The 15,490-nt window shown below is 39.3% G+C and overlaps 2 protein-coding genes across 2 annotated transcripts in view; both read right to left on the bottom strand.

The window, feature by feature from the left end:
* Nucleotides 1-3,541: 3,541 nt before the first annotated feature.
* On the bottom strand, nt 3,542-8,536 carry insm1a (insulinoma-associated 1a). Its single transcript, XM_084737359.1, has 2 exons — nt 7,895-8,536; nt 3,542-5,196 (listed from the first exon to the last, which is right to left on the bottom strand). Exons 1-2 carry the CDS (start codon nt 8,180-8,182, stop codon nt 4,081-4,083), a joined length of 1,404 nt encoding a protein of 467 aa, XP_084593485.1. The 5' UTR covers nt 8,183-8,536; the 3' UTR covers nt 3,542-4,080.
* A 5,559-nt stretch (nt 8,537-14,095) lies between these two features.
* cfap61 (cilia and flagella associated protein 61) overlaps nt 14,096-15,490 on the bottom strand; it is a 42,892-nt gene continuing 41,497 nt past the window's right edge. The window contains exons 24-25 of the mRNA XM_084738115.1: nt 14,734-14,825; nt 14,096-14,569 (exon numbers count right to left, since the gene is read on the bottom strand). Coding sequence (XP_084594241.1) covers nt 14,424-14,569; nt 14,734-14,825 — 238 coding nt within the window. The 3' untranslated portion in view covers nt 14,096-14,423. The remainder of the gene's footprint in view (nt 14,570-14,733; nt 14,826-15,490) is intronic.

Below are 15,490 nucleotides of genomic sequence, written 5' to 3'. Positions count from 1 at the left end.
TAATAAACGCAAATTTAATAAAGTGGTTTTCAATATAAATCAACAACTGATTAAAACTGAGTAGTAGTACAAAACTTTTATTGATTGAACTTTTATGATTGATTTTTTGGGATTTGTTCATTTTGTGGAATCAAAGATTTTCTAAATCCAAATGTGTTCAAGTAACAGAATTAGTTTCATCCATCAGAGCAGGAAAAAAAAAACAAAGTTCTGATTCACACATCTGTTTTTATTTTTGGGATTTTTCATTTTCATGAGCTGTTGGTTAATTTGAGCCTTAAACATTAAAATGAAACCATCTGAGAAGTTTTTGATCTGAAACATGACAAAAAGGTTGGAAACCACTCGCTTAATTTTTAACAAAACTTTGAATTCTGGTTTCATATGTCAGGTTTTTTTTATATATAAAATCTTAATTTATTACTAGTAACAATCTATCTGTCAAACAGTGATGAAAAAAGTACAACATTTCCCTCCGAAACTTTAAACAACAGAACAGAAAGATGACTTCCTGTGATCCAACCAACAAAAGCTCTGATTGGTTGATTAATCTTCCAACCTGCTTCAATGGCTGTTAGTGGACATGAGCTATATGAAGGTCAGTTTCTGCCCATATAGTAAATTACTTCATAATAATAATAATAATAATAATTACTTACTTATTTATCTGAAAATAATGACAGACCTTCTCAAAATAAGTATCTGAAAGTAATGAGAAACTATTTTGAGAAAGTTTGTAGGTGAAATGACTTGCAGGATGTTTATGAGACCAGTTTCAGTCAGAAGAGTTTTTGTTGAAGTTCCTGACAGTAAAGCTGCAGCTCTGCAGACGAACCTGTCGGCAGCCATCAGTCACTTTTTTAGAAAAGCTGAAAGAGAAGCAGAGAGAAAGAAAAGACCTGCAGGAATGTCTTTCAGATGCAGAACTGTTTTGTGAGTGTTGACCAGGTGACCTCTGGCCTGACCTTTGACCTCTGCTAAATACAATACACACACTGATCAATAAATCATAACACACACTGATCAGCACTACAGTAACCAAACTCTAAAAAAAAGTTATATTTGTTTTTAATATATTTTTTCAAATTATTCTGATCTTTTTAGACTAAGTATCTTACATTCTCAACAATTTTAGCCCAAATAAATAAACGAATAAGATAAAGTCAAAGAGTTTTGTATCATCCAAGTCTTCAGTCTCTTTCTTTTTAAACAGCATTTAAGTTGATTTGCTGTAAACCCATATTTTTTAAATCTCCAGAAAACGGAATAAAAAAGTTCTGATTTTTATTTTTTAATATATTTTTTTTAATTATTCTGATATTTTTAGACTAAGAACCTTAAAAGTTCAATAGTTTTACCCCCATAAAACAATTTAACAAGATAAAGTCACAAAGTTAACCTGGAGAAATCTTCAAGACCAACATGTAAAGGAGAGGATTTCTTTTTTTCTTTTTAAACAACATTTGTGTGGATCTGGGGTGTAAATCCAGCTGGAAACAAGTCTTTATGTTAAAACATCTGCAGAAAACATACAAGATGAAATAAAAATGTTTTCTCAGTTTGGTTTTTATTATTTTTTGGACATTTAGCAAAATACTGCAGAAACATCCAAAGCAGTATAATAAGAGCTAACGGTTACAAAGAAACCAAAACAAACAACAACAAAAATAAAATCACAAAATGAAGTAAAAAAACAAAAAAAATCATGATTGCATTCAGTTATTATTCAAGAGCGGCTGATAATTGATTGCTATAATAATGTCACTTGAACACACCGTCCAGCTCACACGTTTTTGTTTTTTTTTTATATTATAAGTTAAAGAAAAATAAATTTGGCTACACATCAGATCACAGAAAGCACACAGAGCAATAATAATTTACACAAATAATTTAATAAATACATAAATAAATAGAAAACAAGAGTCTGATATACTGTATAGTGGTAATACAGAAGGCTTTGTAAAAAATAATAATCATATTATACCCAGCCAGTGATAAATAAGTGATCAAAAAACAATCAGATCAGTTCAGTTTAAGGCAGTTTTACAGCAGGAGTTTCTAATCCAAAGGCATTTACCGGCTACACTAGTTTTTACTCTTTTTTTTGTGTTTTCAGGCAACAGCTACTGATCCACGGATCCACAAGCTATGTTAAAGCTAATCAGAGTGATGAGATAAGGTCGTCTCCGGCCTGCGAGTTCTGCGTCGTATCGGCTACAGGTCGTCTGTCTGTCCCCTCTCTTAGGTCTAGAAGCTAATAGCACTTGTGCAGAGATGCTAGAAAAATAAATTAACAGTCTAAACGCTTTAAGTGTTTGAAGAATGATGTCAGAGATCCTTTAAGGTGGAGGGATGGAGGCGGTAGGATGGGGTGGGGTGGGGTGGGGTGGATTATAGGCCGGGGTTCAAACACACGTACACACACCCAGAACCTGCTGAAGTGTCCTTGAGCAAGGCACTGAATCCCTGCAGCTGCAGGTGACCTCTGACCTCTGCACACCGGTGCATGTGAGTCTGGAGGAGTTACACTGCAAAAAAATCCTTTAATTTACTAAATTTACCACACTGGATTGTCAGAAGTGGTGATGCCAGGAATAATTCTTCTTTATTCTTAAGTGATTTGTGCATTTTCTTGAATTAATGTCCAAAATGATGACAGATGAGACGCATCACTCTCAAAAGCTGGTTTGCACCAACAAAGATGCATTTTTAAACCTGATTAAATCATGGTTTAACTTTAAATAATACTGTAGCAAAACTTTCAATTTAAAATGTGATTCAGTATTAACTTTAAATTTGCACTTCAAGAGATTTAACTTGCCTTTTTGAGACAGATTGAGCAACTGGCAACCAGTCTCTTGTTTTCTTCACTTGTCCCTTTGGTAATCTTAAATTTTTCTCAAAGGATGTTAAATTAGAGCTTTTCTGCCGAGCCATCAGGAGTAGGCTAACTAATTTGTAGAGAGCTATCACACACTATAATGTTTTATTCACGTTGAAGTTAATCAATGTCACATTTTAGCTTTTTAGCTCAATGGGAAAGCTCATGTTAGCTCGCAAGCAATGCAATGTTTTAATGTTTTGGTTAGCTGGCAAACAGTGAACAGTTTGGTTAACTTTTTAACTAGCTAGCAAACATACTTACTAGGTACCTACAGCAGTGAACTTATTTATTTATTTTAATTTGGGCAAGCAAGCATCTCCATATTGATTAAACTGTTTCAGTTAATTAGATTTTTTTTATTGATTTTCATCAATAAACTTTCTCAAAGCAGGAGAAATCAGAGCTTCTCTGCTGACCCAGCATGAGCTGGCTAACTTAAGCTAACTCACTTTTTAGCTATCAAATGATGTAACGTTTTGCTAACTTTTTAGCTAATGTTAGCTTGCAAAAACTGCACAGTTTTGGTAACTTCTGAGCTAGCTAGCTAGCTAGCAAAAAGTCTAATTTTTTTTCTTTTCAGCTAGCTAGCAAACAAAGTAATGTTTTGTAAGGAAAGCAGAGCAGTCAAACCCTTAACTAGGCTATCAGGCTAAAACAGTGTTAACTGTCGCTGCCATCCTTTTATATGTCCTAGGTCCCAACAGCACTTAAATTTATTTATTTTTAAGTTATTTATTTCAATTTGGGTAAGGAAGCATTTCCATATTGATTAAACTCAGTTTACATCGTTAAGCTTGGATTTACCAAACCAAGATTAATTTTTAATTGTGTGGCAAAGATCTTGCTAAACTCTGTTTAGAACTACTCTTTGATTAAATCAGCCTTTGTTGGTGCAACCCAGTCAGTGTTGAGTGTGAAGAAAATCAGTTCAATGTGTTCGAATTCTTCCATTAGAGAAAAACATGAGTGAAAATAAATCACCTTCATCAACATTGAATTGAACCAGATTTACAGCTTCTCACAAAAGCGCCATAAGTTTCCCATTTGATTTGAAATAAGTAAGATTTCAGAGCTCAAATGTTTTAAAAATCTGTGTAAGTCAGATATTTTTGCAGTTTAACCATCAAATCATCCCAGAAACAAGGCTGGACTTTGTTATTTTATCTGCTGTTGTGAAAGCAGCCTAAAGTCCCAGATCAGCATGCGGGACGGAGCGGCATCTGCAGCAGGATCACCTGCCGGTTCTCGGATGGGTGGCATTTGTTGATGTGTCTGGTGAGTCCCGGGGAGCTGTAAAAGATGGCGGGGCAGTATTTGCATGGGTACACCTGTGAGGAGTGCAGCAGGCGGATGTGCCGCTCCTGGCTGCCCCTGTTGGAAAAGTTCTCCCCACAGACTGGGCACAGGTGGCAGGTGGAGGAGCTCAGGTTCAGTGGGGCCGCACTCTGTTCGCAGGCCGGCGCATCCTCGTCCTCCGCCGGCTTTGGGGAGCCGTGCTGAGACACCAGGTGCTTCCGCAGGTATGCTTGGCGCTTAAACTTTTTTGCACAGTGATTACAATCATACAGCCCCTCCTCTGAGCCGGACTCGGACGGCCCAGGGCTAGGTGTGTCCCTGTCACTAGAATCCTTCGCTTCATCTGGCGCTGTCTTACCAGACACGGTTGCCTTGTCGCTCTCCAAGTTTTGCGCCCCGGTGGCTCCGCTCTGCGGCTTCGGTTTGTGCCACCGCCGGTGCGAGGCGAGGTTAGCCGGGCAGCTGAACACCTTGTCACACTCTGGACACCTGTACTCGACACGGACTATCCTGGAGCACTTGTGCTGCGCCAGAGCGAACGGGTCTGCATACGCCTCCCGACACAGCTGGCACACAAACTCGCCCAGCGGGTTGTTGTCGCCTCCGGACGGCTGCGGTTTGGGAGGCTTCTGGTCCACCGGAGCCTCTTTGATCTTGAGCCCAAGAACTGGAGACGTGGTGACATCATCTTCAAAGTGCAGTTTTCGGATAGCTTTGGTTTTTTTGGATGGCGGTTTGCTTTTGCGCTCAGTGTCACTGGATGGCCGTTTGGTCCCGGGCACAGCAGTGGGGAGCGTTGCGGTGGACGCGACGCTGGCGTCGGTGCGGCTGCTGTTGCTGGAGGCGATTTTCAAATCCACCGGGGCGAAGAGATGGTCCAAAGCGGTGAGCGCTGCTGGTGTGGGGAAAGACTCTGCGGACACCGGTGATCCGAGGTTGAAGCGTCTCTCGAAGTAGGAGCGGTCGTGGTCCTGGCTCACTGGGCGGGTGGGGCTATAGAGCGCCTGATTACGGCCCTGAAGGTCAAAACACAACAACAGTTAAGAAAACACATGTGGAGAACTAAATTTAATAGAATATCTACATCTTTTTAATGTTATTGAATTATGGACTAATGTAAACTGGATCCAGTTCGACAGACTCCGGTACAGTAGGTGGCAGTATGCACCTAAAAGTTGGCATCAGGCATTATGTGCACATCATGGGTGCACTTTGGGCTGCTTCAGGGGGCTCACTGAACCCCCTAGAGGCCATAGCCAGAAATGCATGTACTGATTTATATTTTTTATAAAAACACAGAGCTGATAATTTATTGCAATGCTTTTCTCTATAATGATAAATACAGAAGGTAAACTAATAATGTGACTGACAACAACCAGACATTTTAGTGATTCTGGTGCTGGTAAAATGTTTAATTCAACATTTGCAGCTTGAAAACTTGTTTGGATGACTTGGTGAAACCGCTACTTCTATTGCCAAAATGCGCACAGAGCTTTTTGATGACGGCGGCTGTAAAATGGTCTATAGTCCTCCTTCCACCTCCACTCTGTCACTCTGTCTCTCAAACACACACATACTGGATGGAGATGTGCGCACAGCAACCAGCGCATCGAGTGCGCTCCGTCAGCTCAGCTGGTCGCTGCTCAGAGTGAAGGATGAATTGTGGTAGTAATATGGCCAAGTGCAATATCCAAATCACAGAACCAGAACCAAATCACAATTCTCAAAAAAGTAAAAATGTGAGAAAACAGTATTATAATGAGGTACTGTAGAGCAGCAGAGACAAGCTGACCCAAGAATCTTGTTCTCCAGATGAAAGAAAACAGACCGCAGTAAGTATCACATCACGATTTTAATATTTTTTTTCTGTGAACATGAAAACTAATGCAAAACTGATCAATTCTGCTAATCGTATTGCAATTGCAATTTCAGTCAAAATAATCGCAGTATGACTTTGTTTTTTGTTACCAAATCATGCAGTCCTAGTGGTAACACTAAACACTAAATATATATTTTCTGTTGGGCTTTTATGCTTTTATTTGACAGGACAGCTGAAGTGAGGGCAGGAAAGGGGGAGACAGACTGGAGGAATGACCTGAAGCGAAGGGCGGCAAGCAGGAGTCGAACCCACAACCGCTGCAGACGACTCTCAGCTTCAGCACATGAGGTGCATGCTCTACCAACTGAACTACTAGGCCACCAAAAATACTTGTCATTGATAAACGGTAAATTGATAGTTAATTAAACTTTAGTTAATAGTCATTTGACTGTTTGCATGAGCTTCATAAACCATTCATTACACAACGTGAAGTTTAATAAACATCAGTTGCAGCTTTACAAAAACCATCCAGAGGAAGTTTAAACTCAACACAAAATGAAGCACTGCCATGAATCACTGCACGTATCGAGATATCACAAGATTCAGCACAGTATCACAGAACAATAGACTGTGATACTCAAGTGTATCAATATTTTCTCTCCTGCTCTGCGGTCAAGTTAGCAATAATAAAAATGCAACGTTCAGTTAGTTTCAAAATACAGACACAAGAACTGCTTGGCTAGGTTTAGGTTAAAATATAGTCTGTTACTTATGTAAGTTCATGTATGTAACATCATGTACATAATGTATTAAAATCATCAACTGTGACTTTATAATAACCATCTATATAATGTTTATATATTAGAGTTGTCACAATTTCAATATTTAATTGCACATCAAGTGAAATGAGTTTTCAGGTTCAATAATCAAAATCAAAGCCAGAATCGTACAACATCAACAACTACATTTTTTTTGTTTTTGCATCCGGCACGTGGCTGAAGGAAAAAACAGTTTATCTTATTGGCTGTTAAATCAAACCTGATACCAAACAGTCGGTTTGTCACTAAGAGTGAACGATTTTGAAAAAAATATCTAGTTGTGATTATTTTGACTGATATTGCAATTGTGAAATGATTTGCCATATTAGAGGTAATTATCATTTTTACATCATTATTGTTATTTTGATTGAAAAACATGTTAAAAGACTGTGGTGTGATTTCTTTTCAGGAATCTGTACCAGATGAAGGACAGGACATCTCTGCCTCACAAGATTCATACTTCATACAGAAACAAAACTGGATTCATCTTCTGATACCATGAAATGAAAGAAAAAAAACAGACATAATAATTTCCTCCAGGCTGCACAGAGTGGTGGTACAGAAAAAGTCAGTGAACACTGTCTGGTTTTGCTGCAACACAAATTTCCTGCAGGACACTGAGGTCAGGTCTTGAATGAGCACTTAAGACCTTCAGAACTGTTGAAACTGTGGAATATAAGTATTGTATCGCTTATAAACATGTGGAACTGAAAAAGTAGTGAAATACTGACACTGTTAACAACCTGTAGACTTTTCAAAAAGGTCTTTTTAAAGAGAATTTGAAAATAGAAATGACAGTTATCAGGACGAAGAAGTTAACTGTGGCTTAACTGAATTCAAAGTCAAGTCATATTTTGGGGACATGGAGATGGAGAATGACGATAGTGTTAACCATTAAAAAGTGTCCATGTCTCTCCATCGATGGACAAGGTTTACCGATCAGTTGATAATCAATCATCAACAAATACTTAATAATGTTTGTTAACAGTAAAATAAGTTTAATTAACCATCAATCTACCATTTATTAATGATGGTTATTATAAAGTGGTTGTGTTTTGACCTCCAGGGCCACCGTACCTGGTACACTGCCTCCGGGTTTCCGAACTGCACCGGCTTGGCATCCCGCTCCGGAGCCGTGGCCACCGCCCCGCAGGTGGGCGTCGGCGTCTGAGCGCGCACCGGGACGGAGGAGAGAGGAGCGGAGGAAGATGAGGAGGAGGAGGAAGAGGAGGTGGAGGAGGAAGAGGAGGAGGACGGCAGCAGGGCATCAGCCGCCGGCTGCTCCGCGTCTTCCTCCTCGGATCGGACCCGGTAAGACACCGGGTTGGTCTTCTTGTTCCTTTTCACCAAAAATCCTCTTGGCATGTTGACGCTGGGCGGGGAGCTGAAGGCACTTTGGACCAAAGAAGAAGAAGAAGAAGAAGAAATCCTGGTTCAGCCGCGCGCGGACACAAACATCTGACGCGTCTTTTTGTCGCTGTGTCCTCGTGCCACTGATGCTCTGTTCTCCTCGCGAGCTGCTTTCACCACAACATAGCTGCACTCTTTTTAAGGCGACATGATGACATTGTTCCCGTCCCCCCTTGTTGCCTCATCCCCGACCAATCAGAAGGAGCCGTGGTCCCCCGTGGATTTGGGGAGTGGGTGTGGGAGGATGGAGAGGCTGATGGAGGGGGGGTGGAGGAGGAGGAGGGAGGATTTGCAGATTGCAAAGCAGATGTACCTGAGGGTTTTATTGTATTTCACCCCCTCCTCTTTATGCACACGCACGCACACACACACACACACACACACACACACACACACACACTCCTCCTCCACGTCTCGACCCGGGCACACGCCAGGAGCCTCCTGCTTTTACGGTCTGATGAGTTTGTATAGAAATCTACACGTGCCTCGGCTTTATGTGTCTCCTTTGGGTGGTGGGGGGCTCTGATTTTTTCCAAAAAGGAGACATCCGTCCACACAACGGCGTCAAGAATTAAAAACAAAAACAAAAGAATGTGGAAAAAATTCAAGCTGGGAAATTACAGATCCAGGGAGGGAAGACAGAAGAACCAGCGACAGAGATTAAATAAAAGTGTAGATGAGGTCGGGAAAACGCTGATTTGTCCAAAAAAACAGGAGGCATGCGTCCACATAACTGCGTTAAGAAAAAAAATACTACAAGGAAACGTGGAAAATGTGGATTTTAGTAAGATTTAAGATCCGGTGAGGGGAAACACAGCAGAACATCTTAGAAATTATACATGAAAGTGAAAATGAGGTGCAAAACGCGTAAAAACAGCTCCGATTTTTCCAAAAACGAAGACATCCGACCACATAACTGCATAAAGAAGAAAAATTACAACAGGGAAAAGTGGAATTAGAAGCTGGAAAATTAAGACCCAGTGAGAGAAAACTCAGCAGAACAGCTTAGAAATCAAACAAAAGTGAAAACGAGGTCGGGAAAAAGCACGAAAACAAATCCAGCCCTGAGTTTTGACACCTTTTTAGACACACGGGATCTACCCACCACTAAAAGGAGAAACATTCAGAACCATGAACATAACATCTTGAAAAGAAGTATTACAAGTGTTATAACTCAGGGTTGAAGCAGTTTTGCCGACTTCATTTTCACTTTTATTGAATTTTTGCTGTGTTTTCCGTCACTGGATCTGAGTTTTCCAGCTTGTAATTCCACATTTTCCACTTTTTTTCCCAGTGAGAGGAAACACAACATAACATCTCAGAAATTAAATAAAAATGAAACTAAGGTTGGAAAACGCACAAAAACAGCTCCAACTCTGAGTTAAAACACGTGTACTACTATTTTTTTCAGGACCATCTCAGACCTTGTGCTCATAGAACTTAAGAAACTACTAAAGATCCAAAACCGAAAGTGAAATGCAACTTTACGCACTTGAGAGATTAAGTTAAATTCGGCCATCAACATTAGTCAAATAACCATACAGCAAACAAACAAACAAACAAACAAAGATGTGAAAGCACCGTGGCCCTGCAGCAGCATGTGCGCTGGCGTGACAGTTAACTCCGGACATATGAATCCGTCATTTTACGCATACATAATTAATGGCGAGAGGAGGGTTTCCTGCTTTGCATCACAATGGCGGCGCTTGTGCAAGCTGTAGACCCGCCGTGATTGAAAAGGAAATTGCACAGTTGAAAAAAAGGGAGGAGAAGAAGAAGTGGGGGCCCCCAAAAAAAGCAATCTGGCCCCCAGATACCGTCGGCGCGTGCTGTGCGTAATCAGTGCGCTTTTTCTGCGTCTCCAAATGGGGCAAACCGAGATTATCCGCGAGTTCAAAACACACCAAACCCCAATTCCTGCAGGTCAGACCTGACCCTGGCCAGTCTGCCCTCCACCGTGAGGCATGATGGGATGTTACGGGTGCACAAATAGGCGTGTGGATGTTGGAGATGTTTGGAAAGCAGCAGGTTTCAGCTGATGAGCTCAGGATCACATTGATTTGGTCATATTTTTGAATGCTGGTGTGTCCAAACTTAGAGCTGAAATACAATAATTATCTTTCAAATGATGCCACAAGTCTTTGTCTCATTATAACTGAATAAAAATCTTATTTTCCTTTTTTTGTGTGTGTTTTAAAACTGGTTGTATCATACCTGAAAGCCATTTGTAAAAATAAATTAAAAAAAAATATTCATCAACTTGTTTTGAGAATTTTACTGAATCAAGAGCCCCTTTTCTAGATTTACTGCAGCAGCTCACCTTGTTCTGTCTTGTTTTTCAAGATAAAACCACACCAGCTAATTTTTTGACTTGTTTTAGGACCAAAATTACTTTAAAAGACAGTATGAATATACATAAACCTACAAACCTAAACCTAAAAATGGTTTCATCTGAACTTCAAGAAGTTTTGTCCATTTTATTGTCCATTACTGAGTCCTAAAAGTCTTCAAAATTTATTAAAATTAAACTTTTTAAAAACCAAGCATCCTTTTACATCCTTTTACAATCAACATAACTGATTAAAATTTGTATTTTCCGTTGTGCTGGTGATTTAAAAAAAACGTTAGTTTTTATTGACTTATTGAGTCATAAAACTAATTAAATCAATTTGTTTCAAATAATTTTTCTTGATGATTTTACTGCATCAACCTGCCTCATTCTGCATCACATTTCAAGATATAGATACTCAAAATCTGAAACAAGTTGATCTCCACTGCAAACAGCACGCAGACTTTTTTGGACTTGTTAACATTTCATGTAGTTTGTGATAACTGTTTCAAACCAAATATAAAATACACAACAGAAAAGCATTATGTAACATAATGTGACAAAACCCCACAAACAAGATAAACTAATCATTCAATAAAATAATAAAAGTATTATAAAGGACATTTTTATTACAAAGGAGATTCTAAAAAGCAGCACTATTAGAATATAAGAACAATTATAGCAAAGTAATTGAAGATAAGAGCATCAACAAATGTAGCAAAGTTACTATTAAAGTTACTAAATATAATTCTGAGTACCACAGAAACACTAGAAATATTGAAGGAGATTAAAACTTCACTGGGGAAATTAAATGATATCCCTCTCTGCTGTATGTTTTATTTAAAAATGTGAATGTGAATAATTGAGAATAATCTGTTGGTTTGCACCATTACATAATAACATTTTAAAGGTGACTCATCATATATGGATCCTGTTCATATGTGACTGGATGTTTGGACACCAGCAGTCCACCAGTGTGTTTTCTGTTTGTAGGTGTGGACATATGTTGTTGTGTGTGCGGTTATTTTCCCGACAGGCTTCAGCTCAGCCTCATTAGCATACAGCTGTAGAGTGACACCCTCCTCCTCCTCCTCCTTCCCCTCCTCCTCCTCCTCCTCCTCCTCCTCCTCCTCCTCCTCCTCCTCCTCCTAAAAGCTTTCATCTCCAGCCGCTATACGGGCCGTGTGATTGGTCACGCTGCTGCGGAGTCACTGAGGGCAGAGTTCACACTCACAGTTACAGTTGGTACATAATGGAAGAAAATTAAAAACAGAAGATTCTCTTTTTTTCTGATATTAAATCATTTACTGCACAACATATTCAAGTTAGAATGTCCGCACTCACATAAATTAGAGACAAAAAAGGTGAATTAATTTGGTGTTTTAGTAGGAAAAACGTAAAAAATGTCTGTACAAGCTGTACACTACAAGTACAAGTGTTATTAGGTAAAGAAGAGCAAGGAGAAGTCTCTTTATTTTAATCAAACTGAGAAACACATCAAAAAGATTATCGTCACATGAAGTGTTTCCAGCTAGTAGGCAATACAATTATAATTTTAAGCTCTGGCCTTTGTTTGCAACGATTACTGAACTCATGTTACTTATACTGAAATATGTTCAGCTGCAGGAACTCTGCAGGAGCTCTGCAGGATGCACGTGACAATAACAAGTGACGACGACTCCTCCACAGTAAGATGATCAGCTGTTTATAACTGTCAGTTGTCTGTCAGTGTTGTCCTGAAAACAAAAGTCAACTGCTCTGAAATAACACACTCTGGACGATGAGTCAAGTGGCTGACTGTCTCTCTGCTGCCAAACTCCATTCCCATTTTGTTTAATTTAACAGTTATAAACATTCACGCCTTGTACAAGATTTACAATTTCTTAGGACTCATAAATAGACACTTACTCATCCTGCAATAATTCAGCTTTAATTTGAACTGATTAAAAATAATTATTGAAAAGTCCATTAAATTCAGTACTAATTTGATTGGGTAAATGGTGGACTTGATTTGGGATTTTCAATTAAGGGCCTTTTCTGCAAAGAATAGTATTTGCCTTCACTCCAAGAGTTTGAGAAGAAGACTATTTCATCATACAATATTTAGTTCTGACCAAATAATTTGATCAGACGAGGAATTCCATGCATGCTGATATAGAGTATAACGGCACTGGGACTTTTAGCTACATGCATCACTCTGCTTTATAGCTGTTCTAACAACCGTTACATTAACATCACATTAACAGGTGTTATCTATCCACAAATATGAGCTAAATTATGGTCATCAGACGAGGATAAAGGGAGTGAAAGAAGTCTGGATACTTCAGCGCAAACCTCCAGGTGTGCTCATATGACGCCAGCTGACCATGACGAATGAGAGAAGAGCAAGCAAACACAGGAAGGCACACAACATGAGCTTTGAAGTGCTTTCAGACTTCAGTCTCAAAAATTTAAACATGAACATTCAATCCGTTACAAAACGTGGGCTGACTGCAGTCTTGAGGCAGCTTTGTGGATCCATCTGGACAACTAAGGCCAGAGACATACCTGCTGTTTGACCATGCGTTTGCATTCGTGTATAGTGTTCATTTCTGACAATGCACACAACCATCAATCCAAATGCACGCAGGATACACAAGGCAGCCATGAAGTGTAGGAATGCGTAGGGGTGTGTATGCAAACACGTAATTAAAAGCTTAGCACCTTTAAGAAGAGCACTACTACGATAATATGTCAACCTGCACAAAGTAGCTAGCAAACTAACGTTAGAGTGCAGGAAACTGTTTGACAACAGTCCAGTTTTGATCCAGTTGCAGAACTATTTGTGTTGGTGGAACCAAATAAATTATAAAATATATATAAATATATATATTATATGTATGTATATATATATATATATATATATATATATATATATATATATATATATGTATGTATATATATATATATATATATATATATATATATATATATATATGTATATATATATATATATATATATATAAATAAAGAAAAAATTATAAACTGTCGTCAGTTACAACTGTTCACTAATAAAAGAGACTTTGTACAACGGAATCATAGCCGTGCCGATATCCAGTATAACAGCACTCCTTCTCAGGTGACTGTTGGACTCACAATAGCCATTTTAAGAAAAACAATCAAATTGATGCAACAGAACCAGAAATATTGTTTTTTTTTCTTCCACACATTCTTCCTCCTCCTCAAAATCTGGTGCCTACATTACCCACAATGCAACATGATGACCAGCTGTTCTTTCTGAAATCTGCATGTGCTATGCTAGCAGTGGCTAATGTGCCCTGGAGCCTGTAGCAGAGATGAGGAGCAGCAACAGATGTCTGGTAAAATCATTTCTTTCCATCTCAACATGAACAGATTTATTTTCAGACTTGTAGTCTTCAGCTTTTTTTCTTACTCTCTAGCATCTGAAAACACACTCTGATGTGTAAAATCAGTAGAGTCCCCTTTTAAAGATGCCTTACAAAGTTTCTGACCACTAGTTGTGCTATGGAGCAGTGTTGTTAAGACTTGGTCCCGTCTTTATTTGTATTATGCACACATAGGTACAGTATGAGGGCAAGGGGAAACAGATTCCTGCAGCTGGTTTCATGGTGTTCAACTAATCAACAGTTGGTGGTGCCGACAAAGACAAAGAGGAAGAGGAAGAGGTAAACACGGATGTAAACGATGCAAGACCGAAAATATTCCAAAAACTGTCTTTGCAAATGTTTAATGAGGAATAAAATATTCATCACAGAGCACCTTTAAACGAGAATATGATTTTCAAAGTGTCTGTGTGTGTTTCAGTGAAACTCAGGGTTATCTTAACTTGTGATGTCACTTATGATGTCACAGCTGTCCCGGGACAGCGAACATGGGCAGCAGGTTCCGGTTGTAGGTCAGATATTTCATAGCGCTGCTCCTCAGAGCCGCTCGACTCTCGCCGTCCTTGAATCTGTCCTGAGGGAGGACATTTGAGTCACTGCCGTCCTCTACTGCCTGCAGGGACACACAGGTGGAGTGTTGTGTTACTTTTTATTTTAGATTTTTTCTCATTTTATTCAGCCATGTAGCTGCATGAAAGTGTTCCATGGAATTAGGAAGAAAGACTGAGATCAAACTTTAATTTGTTCATCTTTGGGATAAATCTTAAAAGCACAAACCATTTTTGAGGCGATGAGCTGAAGCTCCTGCTCAAAGTCGGAGAATCTGTCGTGATAAATGGCCAAACACCAGCTCTGTCTGAAGAAACTGCACAAGAAACACATGTTCATACATTGAGTCTTCAATCCTGCTGTTAACAACCTTCATGTCTTCAGTGATTCTCCTCCGTCTGTAGAAGAAGCTGTTGAGTTTCAGTCTTGTGTTATGAAACACACTTCAGAGCAGCAGTAGAGGCCTGAAGAGGTTAAAGCAGCTACAATGTATATTTTTTACAACATTATTGTATGAAATGACATTGTGAAAGGGGTCACTTGTAGTGATGAAGCTATAGAGACTATGCAGCTCCTTTCAGCTTTATGGAGCTTTAGAGGAAGCAGCAGGCGGCTCTTCAGCCAAAATAAAACACTGTACGGGGACAGACACTGTTAGAGACGAGCTGGTGAACAGAGAAGCATTTAACAGAAGAAGAGACAGATAATTCCCTCCATAGAAGTCTTAGACTTACATTACACTATTTGTGTAGATGAGCAGTGGTGGACAGTAATTAAGTACATTTACCCAAATATTGCACTTGATTGTTTTGAGGAATTTGTACCACTTAAGTTTTCCTCACATCAGTAAAACAATACACACATTTTAACTCTTTCTCCACCACTGATGAGATATCTCATCAGCTGCTGTTTTCACTGCGAAGTGGTGGAGGACGCTGCAACACATCATCTGACAAAAAAATTGTCACCATAAGAAGAAGG

Source organism: Lutjanus erythropterus, chromosome 15 (genome assembly GCF_056507025.1).
Source record: "Lutjanus erythropterus isolate fLutEry1 chromosome 15, fLutEry1.hap2, whole genome shotgun sequence".
NCBI classification, from domain to species: Eukaryota; Metazoa; Chordata; class Actinopteri; order Lutjaniformes; family Lutjanidae; genus Lutjanus; species Lutjanus erythropterus.
Note: the sequence above shows the minus strand (reverse complement) of the source record. Positions and strands in the feature narration are given on the sequence as shown.